This window comes from Budorcas taxicolor, chromosome X, assembly GCF_023091745.1.
Source record: "Budorcas taxicolor isolate Tak-1 chromosome X, Takin1.1, whole genome shotgun sequence".
Classification (NCBI taxonomy): domain Eukaryota; kingdom Metazoa; phylum Chordata; class Mammalia; order Artiodactyla; family Bovidae; genus Budorcas; species Budorcas taxicolor.
In genome coordinates, this window is record NC_068935.1 from 124,859,208 (window position 1) to 124,871,911 (window position 12,704).

At 38.8% G+C, this 12,704-nt stretch overlaps 1 protein-coding gene across 2 annotated transcripts in view; it reads left to right on the forward strand.

The window, feature by feature from the left end:
* Positions 1–12,704, forward strand: part of SH3KBP1 (SH3 domain containing kinase binding protein 1) — a 331,561-nt gene that overhangs the window by 128,597 nt on the left and 190,260 nt on the right. Inside the window, exon 2 of one of the 2 annotated variants that reach the window (XM_052662948.1) lies at positions 992–1,013. The exons of the other annotated variant lie outside the window; for it this stretch is intronic. Coding sequence (XP_052518908.1) covers positions 998–1,013 — 16 coding nt within the window. The 5' untranslated portion in view covers positions 992–997. The remainder of the gene's footprint in view (positions 1–991; positions 1,014–12,704) is intronic. 2 annotated transcript variants of the gene reach the window in all.

Below are 12,704 nucleotides of genomic sequence, written 5' to 3' on the forward strand. Positions count from 1 at the left end.
AGTCACAGTGAGGGAGCTTCCTGGTTAAAATAAACCTTCCCCAAGGCCTGAGAGGTCATTTTTTATGTAAACCTGAAGCATGGATGGTATATATCTTAAAGTTATCCCAGACTCCAGAATATTAAAATTACAGTCAGAAAATGTAAAAACTTTTCTTGGAGCAAAACATCATTCTCATGAACCAGAAATAAAAAGATTGTTTCCTTCTGAGAATGATTTATTCTTTTGCTTCTTCCATCATAGAACTCATATAGGAAAGTAGTGGGCCCTCCTAAATTTTAACATTACTACATGGAAGTTTATTTTTTAAAGACACTCACACCTTGAGTTTAAAACCATAACTGAACAGAATGGATGCTTTAACAGTTAACAGCAAACACAATAAATATATCCTTGAAAATGAGCAAGGAGGGTTTTGTTCATTTGAATATGGACTCTTTTCCACTTGGAGTAGAATATAATTTAAAATCTTTTGGTTTCACCCTTAATAAGTGTTTCTCATCAAGGTTTATCCATGTGATAGGTTAAATGTCAAGCCTGGAATCAGTACCCTGCTGGCCTCTGTGAGGATCAGCTTCTGTTTCAGGGCTCTTATTTCCCAGTTTTTGTACCGTTAGCAGCCTCATGGGGAGGCTGCCTCTCTCTGAACCCCTCCTGCTGCCTGTAATTTTGGATATTGTTCTTTACTCACTTTGGAATGGATACTAACAGACATTCCCTAACACATGTTTCCTGTGTGCCTGCTATGGTCCTGGCCCCATGCTTTGTGCTGGGACAGAGAGAAAGACTAGAAAAATACCAGCAGGTCCTGCCAATAAGCAGTTCCAGTCTGTTGTGTCACTTGAGAAATGTTAAGAAAGTGCTGCACATTTCTTATACCTTTTTTTCTGGCACAGTGGGGATATATCTCTTATTTACTTCTGTCATTCTGAATGTGAAGCCACTCCACATGTTTCTGGTTGGCTTTATATGTCCTTGTTTCTATTTCCAGTTTATCATGAATTCAGTGTTTGGTAAGTCTCTATTGTATTTTGTATATTTATTATTCTTTGCTATTATTATTATTGTTATGCTCTCCTGATATACAGTGTATTCTATAATCATCTTTTTAAGTCGCTCTGCTACTTTGGCATCTGCCTTCCGAAAGATAAACTGCTTTTACCATCTTTATTTAAGGTTTGTTATGCATTTGCATTTTACTGCCCCTTCCAGAGATTAATACGGAAAGATCTGAAGGTTTAAAGGATGTTATGTAACAGGTATAGTGCTGATGCTATGAGATAAGATTCAAGACGAGATGGGGGAGGGTTGCTATCCAGGTTGGTAATGTGGCTATGACTTTGAAGCACACGACTGTTTGAAGCTCACTTCTTGTATATGTAGTCCTTGAGACAGGTTTAATTCAAAAGTGTTCTTTGCCAGAGGGACCAGCAGCTGCTATGCCTCTGGTGACACACTGTTGCTTTAAAAGTTAGTGCATAAATTCTCCAGAATTCATTTTCTGTGTGGATTGGGGCTATATACACGCCCCTCAGTGTAACATGGACCCAGTGTTTGCCTCACAGAGGGTCTCTCCATTTTGGTCTGCTGCCTGCAGCTGTCAGAAGAGTTTCACCTTCCGTTTAGGTTTCATCTTCTCAGTTTCAGCACTAGTCACTCTAATCCCTAAACACATTTGGCCATGGTGACCTCCCTCCCATGACTGTACGAAAGGGGAATGTTTGTTCAAGCTTTCACTTCTTGAGCATTTACTTAGCAACTTTGAATAATATCCTTAAGGTATCCATTGGCTTGTCCATCAGACCGTGAGTGTGGAAAAAAAAAAAAGAATGTGAGTGTGTGCGTCTGTATGTAAATGTGCACACTCTGGTGTGGAACTCTTGTGTTGGCTCAGAGGCAGTGGCATGGATCGATTCTTTGTTTGAAACGAAACTGTAAACAAAGGATGGAACAAGTGTGTCCTTAATAAAGAAAATGTCAACTACTTTGGTTTTCTAGTGCCTTGTTGTTTGAGGTAGGTGTGAGATCTGGGGATTTGTTTCTAGAAGCAAGACTTTTTTTCCCTTCAAATTTCTTTTCGGAGAAACGAATATGAGTTACCTCCAGTTAACTAGGAATCAGAAAATGGGGGGCATTGAGTCAGATTTTTCTTTAAGTTTCCAAATCATCTGTCTGTTTTACCTAAATTGCTGGCTTTTAGTGAGGGTTAAGAGAAGGCATTACTATTGTGTGGAAGCTCTTGGCTGTCACTTCACCCATGGGAAGATAAAAATAAAGCTGGCCACCTGGCAATGAATGTAGATGAATATCATATATAGTCATGCAGTAATATATATGTCTATCTGAATGTGTCTGTATATGCATTTATGGTCTTTTCTTTTGCCCCAGTGGACCTTCATTCTTGAAAGTTTGAGAGTAAAGGGGCCATGGAGAGGTCTAATGCAGTAACTGGTCCCTGGCTGCATTTCTGACATGTTTTATTAGGAGACCATGTGAGGATCAGTAATTGGTGTTAGAGTATGGTGCTCTTGTCCATTTTCTCATCTGAGTAGTACTGCCTACTGGGCCTAGGGTTAGTGATGAAAAGAGTGGGAAGAAGTCATTCTAGAAGGATGTTGCTATCACATTTTTTCTATAATTTTTAATGTGTGAGTCATTGACAAAATTATTTTTAGAATTTTTCTTCTATTATGTTTGTCTCCTTTTTATCTCTGTGCCTGGGGAATAAAGCATTAACAGTGGAGTCATGAGTGTCCCATGGAACAATCAATGGTTGGAGACTTCAACCCAAGTCCTTCCAGAGGACCCTCCCTGAAGTGGTTTTGTGGTGGTGGCTCCACCTGGTGGCTCTCCTAGGAAACTCCTCCTCCACCCCGCCTTTTCTTTCTCCCAGGAAGAGTCTTGTGCAGGATGACTTTGGTTCCTCTGATTTAGTGTTCTCAGTCTGTGCAATTTCATCTCAGACCCATGGCTTCTCACATTACACACGTGTTCTCTTTGGCTCCTTTCCTTTCTCTTCTAATATTTACTCATTGAACTCATAGAATCTGTTTCTCTGTCCTTGTTCCATCTCTTATACTCCTACTGATCAGGATAACTGCTGATAAGCATTTAAAAAAAAAAGGACTCCTGTAGGCAAGACTCTAAATATAGAAACTAATTTGGACACAATAGAGAATTACACTAAAATCCATGTGGGTAAGCCATGGTCTCCACCTTCATAGCTCTAAGAACTCCTAACTGCTGCTTTACTTCTTGTTGAACCCAGTTTTACTCAGAGGAGTACTATTTTATTACTGATGTTTTCTTCAATTGTCAGCAGGTAGTGGAATAAAAAGCCAACTGAGTTTGCTGGCTTGATTATCATTTGTCAGTTCTCTACAGGAAGTCCCTTCCTGTTTGGGAAGGGGCTGCCCCTCTACGCTCCTCTGGATATGCCACTGAGCATAGTGTTCTTGATAAATAAATCTGTTTCTTCTTTAATTTTATTGTTTTAATTTTTTTACTTGATGACATTGTAGACATGCCTTGTTTTAGCTATATTGTGGGTTAATCTGGGAACTTAATCACCACTTACGACTTTGTTTCTATGGGAAAAAGCATTTGGAGTTCTAAACACTGTGCATAGTGCATAACCACTTGTAAATCTCACTTGATTTTTTTTATTTTGTATTTTATATTGCTGGCATAAAGCCTTAGGTACCTTTTAAAAGTCAGAGAGTCTATGTAAGTGGGAATGACTGAAGTTGTCTTGTTTTGTAGAGGAGTTTATGATTCACATGGTGCAGAATGCTGAAATTGTATAAGCTGTATGCAGCATACCAGGGCCCAAGGACAGTGTTGGGCTCAGCCACATTGCACCATTGTATGCAGTGCTTATTTTATGCAGTGCTTATTTTCCCAAGTCCTGAGTTGAACCTTGGTGTACTCAAGTTTATATTTATAAGGCATGTTGTAAAAGAGGTTGGTGTTATATGTTTCCATGTACTAGGGAAGAGCCCATGCAAATAAGCTCGAATAGAAAGCAGACCAGCATTTCCCGGCACGTGTTATGCAGAATTGTAGCCCTGTAAACTATTCTCAAATGGGAAATGAAGAGAGAGATAAAGAGAGAAACTTGGCTGTCAGGACAAGTAACTTTCAGCCTCAGCTATGCATGTGCTAAGACCCTCTTAGAGACTGATTAACATATAATTTTGCAGGCTCTCAGATGTCCTGCTTCTCTTTGACCACTGAACCACATTTTACTGGAGACTAGTTAGGATTCCACTTTGAGGTGTGCTGGGCTTTAAAATGCAAAGCAAGGACTATCTAAGCATGTCTCAGATCATCTTCAGATTCTACCTTGGGCAAGTTATGTTAGAATGGTGATGCTGGCACTGAAAGTAATGACTGATGTTACTTCTCAAACCCATGGCTGTGAGTAAACAAGTTAGATGATGCTGCAAGAACATTCCCGAAATCTAAAATTTGAAAGCTATTCTTTTTGGTTGTTTTTCAAGTGACAAGCTGAAAATTTTTTCTCTTGATCATTTTTTTGCGTCCTCATATCTAAGAGCGTCTCCCTGGGCTGGGTTTTAGCAGGAAAAGAGGGCAGAGCCAGTGAACTAAGAGGCCAGGTCTACCTGGGACTTGAGTCAGGATGGAACTTGCGCATCTAGTGGTGAATTTTATAATGGTGATGGAATGGTGGTCACTCACAGTCAAAACATTTCCACTGTCTTTTCTATCCACTTTAGTAGAACTATAGGGAATCTTAGCCTTTCTTGACTCTATTAAAACCTGATTGGACATGAAAAAGAGCTTTATTCATTCTTTCCCACTCCTTGTGAAAGACGTGGGCATTTTGAGTTCAGATAATGAACCTACCTATAGGGCCATGAGAATAAACCATGTAGCCTGCAATTTCAGAGTTGTAGAATCATAGATTTCCTGAGGTGGCTGAGGTCCCTGTTAGTGGCCCAGGATTTGGCCTGGTTCAGGGACCCATTTGTCAGCGTGCCAGGCATGAGGACATGGAGTCTCTGCTCAGCAGACCTGAAAGGACATCCCTCTGATCTGGGGGGCTGTGCTTTGCCGAGGCCCACATGGGCTCCTCCTTTCCAAAGGGAGCTTATTCTCAAAAGAGAACTGATAGGTTAACTGAAAGTAGTTCGTTGGAGGTCTTGTGTTGGGACAGCAGCTGTCCTCACTTAGAGAAAGCCCTGGAAAGGAGACCTTTTCTTCAGAAGCTTCCTCATTCTCTTTTAATTACACAGATTGGTCGTATTGGTCTGTCATCACAGCCTGGTCACCCCATGCCATCTGCAGCCACAGTTCAGTCTTTGGACTTGTGGTTTTTTGTGCTTGTGAGGCTCTGGGACTGCTAGGCCCTGAACAATGAGGACGTTTCATGGCCTCTATCTTCCTAAGCCATGGTCAGACTGACAGCAGGCCCAGCTGCAATGCTGGGTGGGCCACCCTTTTGTCTGCAACTAGAAAGGGAAGGAAAGGACAGCTTGAAGGTTCCCCTGGGTGTGTGTATATGTGCAGGTTGCAGGGGAAGTGCATTCCAGTGGGACTGAACTTATTGTTCCATTTATGTTTCTCTGAAGACCTCAATAAGCTCAGTGGCAGCAGGGCCTTGTTGCAGGAAGAATGGCTGGGGGCAGAGTCCAGAACCCCTTCTGCTACACCCCAAAGTTTCTGTGGGACTTTGGGCAAGTCTCATACTCTTGTTTTCTCTTCTGTAAAATAAGGAGAGGCTATTCTTGTTAACTCCCTTAGGGAAATTATAAGGATAAAAATTAGGAAAGAGAAGTTTGGGGGCAGAGGGTGGTAATAGTAATATGGGGCATCACTCACTGAATATAGTAGTAGCTGTTATTAAAAGTGATAAACTGCTAGTAGGGCCCCAGAGTGTTGGGAAGAAATTATTGATGTCTGAGAAATATTAATAAAGTGTCCATGAAAGGGCCAGTGATCAAATGCACACAGAGCACTCTCTAGTTTAGACTATATGGTAGGCCATAAAATAACTCTTAATAATTTTAAAAGGATTAAAATCATGCAAAGTATATTCTCCAACCACAGTGGAATGAAATTAGAATTCAACAACAGACATGTGGGAAATTCACAAATGTATGGAAATTAAACAACATACTCCTAAATAACCAGTGGATCAAAGAAGAATCCACAAGGGAATTTTAAGATACTTCAAAATGAGTAAAAATGAAAACACAGCATTCAAAAATTTATTATTGCAGGCAGCTAAAGCAGTGCTTAGAGTGAAATTTATAACTGCAAATGGCTATATTCACAAAGAAAACATTGCAAATCAATACCTTGTTTTTCGAGCTTTTTTGAGCTATATATAACATTGTGTAAGTTTAAGGTGTGCAACATAATGATTTGATATACATACATATTGTGAAATGCTTGTCTCAATAAGGTTATTTAATACATCCCTCACCTCTTAATTGCCTTTTTTGTGTGTGTAGTGGTAAGAACATGTAAGATTTGTCTTTCTGTGGCTTACTTCACTTAGCACAATGCCCTCAAGGTTCATTCATATTGTCCATATTTTTATGGCTGTATAATATTCCTGTGTCTTTGCACACCCACACCTGTGTTTGTATCACTTTTAAAAATCCATTGTTCCATCAATGTACACATAGGTCAATTCCATGTCTTGGCTATTGTGAATAATGCTGCAGTGGACATCAGGGTGCAGATATCTCTTAGAGGCAGTGATTTAATTTTCCTTTGAAATAGAAGCTAGAAGTGGGATTGTCAATAACCTAAGTTTTTACCCCAAGAAATTAGAAAAAGAAGGGTAAACTAAACTCAAAGCAAGTGGAAAAAAGGAAACAATGAAGCTCAGAGTGGAAATAAATGAATGAGACTAGAAAAACAATACAGAAAATAATTGAAACCAGAAGTTGGTTCTTTGAAATGGTCAACAAAATTGATAAAGTTTAGCTACAGTGATCAAGAAAAAAGAAAGAAGACTTAAACTACTAATATGAAGAACTAAAAAAGGGACATCACTCTTCATCTTAGACAAATTAAAATAATTATAAGGGCATACTATGAATAACTTATACACTGCTGATTGGACTATAAAATGGTACCCCTGCTTTGGAAAACAGTGTAGCATTTCCAGAAAATTTTAAGTATAGTTACCATATGACCCAGTATATCACACCCAAGGAAAACCACACACAAACATGTACACAAATGTTCATAGTAACATTGTTCCTAATAGCTAAAAATTGGAAACAACCTGGATGCCCATCAACTGATAAATGGATGAACAAAATGTGGTTTAATCTCTACAATGAAATATTATTTGACAATAAAAAGCATGAAGTACTGATACATACTGCAACATGAATGAGCCTTGAAAACACTGCTAAATGAAGGAAGCAGATATGAAAGATCACATATTGTATGATTCCATTTATATGTATGTCCAGAATAGGCACATCCCTATAGACAGAAGGTAGGTTAGTATTTGCCCAGAGCTGGGTATGGGAACGGAAAGTGACTGCTAATGGGCATGAGGTTTCTTTTTGGGGTGACAGAAATGTGCTAAAATTAGACTGTTGTGGTGGTTGCACAATTCTGTAAATACATAAAACCCATCACACTGAGCACTTAAAATGAGTGAATTTTATGGTATGCAAATTAGATCTCAGTAAAACTATTTAAAACAATTGCCCCATAAATTCGTGTTACAGTGTGTCATCTGACTGTGTCTGTCTGTCTGTCCTTCTCCTTCTCTTTTCCGTCCTCAGCCACTACCCCGGCCCAGCTGAGGGGCAAGATGTGTCACTGCATTTACTCCCATCTTTACAAATTATATATTTCTCAGTGAAGCTTTATTTTTTCCTCATTCAATCAGTTGCCTAGGAGATAGTGAGTCTGAGGGATCAAAAAGACACTGTTTTGCTAGAGATGACCTAAATATTAGATAATCGATTTGAGAAGGGTAGAGAACTGACTGTGGCATTCTATTGTTCATTTCTTGAGGAGGGAAAAATGAGTTTCCCTGTAAATCAAAAGCCAGACCTCTTATTTTCTAAATTGTGTGCTTCATAGACAGAGCGTTTGCTGGAAAGGAAAGAATCCGTTTATGGTTCCAGCTTTTCTTGCCGTTGTCAGTAACTCTCCGTTGGCTATTTTAGCTCCTAAATCTTCATCTGCAGTGCTGATGATTTCTTTAGGAAAGATTCTTAGATGTGTCATCCCAGACAAAAGCATGTATATATTTGGGGGGATTTTAAATTGTTATTGAATCGATTTCTGGAAGGCTTACAGCCAACTTCCACCACCACCAGAAGTGGGGAGAGTGCTTATTAGTGTTTTTCGTTGGAATTTCTTTGATTAATGGAGTACTTCAACCTTTTTTCCCCTCTCCTGTTTGTTGTGATCTTGGCTCTTATATTGAGATCTGTATACAATTTTTCTTACTGATTAGTATATTATTACTTTGTCATTCACAGTGGACTATGCTTCCTGGTTTGTTGGCTTTTCATTTTGTTTGCAATTGCTGATTTTGATGTACACAAATAGTACATTTATATGTGGATTTGCATATTGATGTTTTCTTTGGAGATTTTTCTGAATAAATTCTCACCTAATTTTTCTTCTTTATACAAGCTTCGGTTTTTAACTTCCAATTTTTAATTGATAAGGAATTTTAATGTAGAGTATGAGGTTGGTGTGCAAATTGATTTTTATTTTGCAGTAGCCACTTTGCCAGGACCACTTATTGAATAATCTAGCCCCCCATTCATTTGTGATACCTCATTTATCATTTAAATTTTTTTTGACTTTCAGTTCTCTACCATTAATTTGTCTAACCATTCTTGTATCAATATCGTTAACTGTTGGGGCTTTAGAATACATTTGAATATAGGATTTGGCTTTTGTCCTTCCTGTTATCACTCTTCATTTTCAAATACGTTTTAGCCACTCTCACTTAAATTCCATTGGTATTTGGATTTGAATTATATTAAATTATATGTCAATTTAGAAAGAATTGACATTTGCTCAACTTTGTTTAAAAACTTTTTATTGTATTATACAAACTGCCTTTATCTACAGGTGCTTATATATATTCTTATACACATAAGTGAAACTGTTTTCTCCCCCTCACCTCTTTGCCCCAAACAACACAGGGGTCCAGCTGTGGCAAATATATCACCACATTAAAACATATATCCCCTTCTGAATTCTAAATTGTAGTGATCCACTAACATAGGATATTACTCTGTTCATTTATGTTTTTATCTGTGCTGTCTTGCTTACCCCTTTTTCCTACGTAGATTTTGGTTATTGTTGGCTTTTGTAAATAGGATCACTTTCCCTTCATATTTTTTTTCTTATTGCCAGTCCGCAGAAGAATTTAACTTTTGAATGTTTCTGTCGTAATAGCCATTTGTGGAATACTCTTGCTAATTATTGATGAAAATGTTCCTCTTTGGTATAGGAGAAATGCTAGAACTTATTAGAAGGTGGGTGGGTAGAAATTACACAGTTTTATATTTGAACAAATGACATTTTTTAAACAAAAACTCGTTAACTTTTTTCAGTAAGATTATTTCCTCTCATTAGCTTTAGTTTTATTTTTAAAAATTTTATGGAAACATAGTTGATTTAAAAATCCCTTGACTTTGATAGAGCTTTACAGTTTACATAGAGATAGACTAAAAGACTCATTCACTTCTTAGAATAATACCGTGAAGGGTGGTGAGAGAAACATCATTTTCCGTCTGTTTTAAATATAAAGAAACTGAGGTGGGGGGAGGTGAGAAATGACTTGCCCAACACACCGATAAAGGTAGACACAGAAGGTCTCTTGCTGCCTTCATCGCACAAAAAAATATATGCAGTAATACGAATAATAGTGTCAGAAAAGCTTTAGTGGATGGCTGATCTAGGTTATGACCAACCTAGACAACATATTCAAAAGCAGAGACATTACTTTGCCGACTAAGGTCCATCTAGTCAAGGCTATGGTTTTTCCTGTGGTCATGTATGGATGTGAGAGTTGGACTGTGAAGAAAGCTGAGCGCCGAAGAATTGATGCTTTTGAACTGTGATGTTGGAGAAGACTCTTGAGAGTCCCTTGGACTGCAAGGAGATCCAATCAGTCCATTCTAAAGGAGATCAGCCCTGGGATTTCTTTGGAAGGACTGATGCTAAAGCTGAAACTCCAGTACTTTGGCCACCTCATGCGAAAAGTTGACTCATTGGAAAAGACTCTGATGCTGGGAGGGACTAGGGGCAGGAGGAAAAGGGGACAACAGAGGATGAGATGGCTGGGTGGCATTACTGACTCGATGGACGTGAGTCTGAATGAACTCCGGGAGTTGTTGATGGACAGGGAGGCCTGGCGTGCTGCGATTCATGGGGTCGCAAAGAGTCAGACACGACTGAGTGACTGAACTGAACTGAACTGCATTTCATGCTGTCAGTACACTTATATTCTTCTTTGTCTGTGTGTGTATTTCAGTTTTGGTTTTCTTTATTAGAGTGTAAACTCCTTGAAGGAAGAAACCATATTGTATTCATGTTGGAATCAACTTTAAATATTGGATGGAAATACACTTGACCCTTGAACAATGTAGATTTGAAGTGCCTGGGTCCATTTAATACACAGATATCTTTCAATAGTAAAAACTACAGTACCGCATGGTCCATGGTTGGTTGAATCTGTGGATGTGGAGGAACCGTGGATAGAGGGCTGACTATCAACTATACCCAGATTAACCCCCATGTTGTTCAAGGGTCAGCTATATGTAGTTGTTCTCAAACATCCTAACCTTTTTGCAAAATGAGATACCAAAAGGAAACTATCAGAGAGAGAACAAGCGCATTAAGTTGTGTATTAGGGAGAAGGTGTTGAAATTCTGTGATTCAGAGAAATTGTCTGTTACTGAGCACCGAGGAGAGAGGAGGCTTATTAAGTGTCTGTTTTGGAAAGTGGATTATGAGAAAAAGGACTGCATCTAGCTCTAGACCTGATAATGTGCCATTAGTAGAGAGTGAGAAAGGGAAGTACATTTCCAAAGGAGGGAATTTGAACCGGATCTTGAGTAACAAGACTGAAAGTGGAATTAAGTCAGAAGGGTAAGTGTGTTTGAGGAAAAGCTCCTAAATGTTTCCGATTTCCTAGGTGAAGTATATCCGGGGCATGAGAAGGTTTAGATTTTATGTCATCATTTTAATCTGTGTCTGATTTTACACCCTTCCCCAAGGTCTTCTAAATGCAAGTGGATAGGCTTCAGTTTATCTCCGTCCAACAGTGTACCCGTCTTCCCTCCTTTCTAGGCTCCTTCCTCTCTGATATTTGAGTGCTCAGCGTTACTATCAACAGAACCGAAGAGGGAAAGTGAAGATACTCATTAAAAGAGATGGCTGGATTATGTGATTATCTGTTAATTTTGTTTGTCTGGAACCCCACATTGATTATGCATTACTGGTGATTAGTATCGTGTTTTCAGATTTCAGTTTAAGTAAAATCTGTCTGTGTAACCACCTCCTGTTGGCTTGTTGAAGATGCTGCAGCTTTGGATCAGGGAGCTGTCTTCCCCACCCCCCCTTGGATGGGTTCTTCAGTATTGTCATTGCTTGCAAAGAAAAATCAGATTTCCCAAGGTTTTGTTATTGAGTTTTCCCCTTATTTCTTTTAATCCTTTTTTTCTAGGCCCTGGTATTTGACAGAGTAAAGCTAAAAAAAGCAAAACAAAAATACCAACCATATTGTAAAAGTTATCTTAAAAAAAATGTTTAGAAAAAAAAAGATACCCGTTGCTTTAAGTTTGACTTTTAAAAAGCTTGAAAGCAACTCTTTGATAATGCCATTGGAAACAGTATGTTTCTTTTGAAGAAATTAGCTTTCTTTTATCTAAATCTTTAAGATAAAAAGTAAGATGCTTGAAGTTATATAGAAAGAGAAAAAGTAACTAAGACGCCAACGTGTCTGACACTGTGTGGATAGGGACTAGCGAAACCAGATGAGCCAGGAATGGAAATTCTGATTCCGTTTTGTACACATATGTACACCTCACAGTATGCTTCATCTTTGCCTCCTGAGCTTGGGCTGTATAGCCCTGACCTTCTTGCACAGAATTAGTGTATAATTCATAGTTGTCTTTAAGAGCCTCCTTCTCGCCTTCTCTCTTTTCCTTTCTTCCTTCCCTCTTTCCTCTGTGATGTATTACTCTTTAAGCTGCATCCCATTCTGGATCTAGGCCCAGGCTGTGCATATGTTGGCATATGTTGCATATGTGTCACCAGCTTTTTTTTTAAAAAAATTATTTATTTTAATTGGAGGCTAATTACTTTACAATATTGTGGTGGTTTTTGCCACACATTGACATGAATCAGCCGTGGATTTCATGTGTCCTCCTGTCCTGAACTGCCTTCCCACCTCCCTCTCCACCAGCTTTTATTTACATTTGTGCGAGCTTGACTGGAATCACATGGATTGTGGAAATCCAGGTTTGACCTGCAGACAACCTTTTTCAGTTTATTAGAAAGCTTTATGTAGGGTACTATTTCACTTTTCTCACTTCTCATTGATCTGCTCGGGTGGAGATGTTAAATTAAAAAATGACCAACCTAAGTAGCAAGAAGGATTAAAAGAAGAGATGCAAGCCTCAGTTGGGTGGTTCCACAGGATCAATTTCTCCCTCCATCCATATATTCATAAA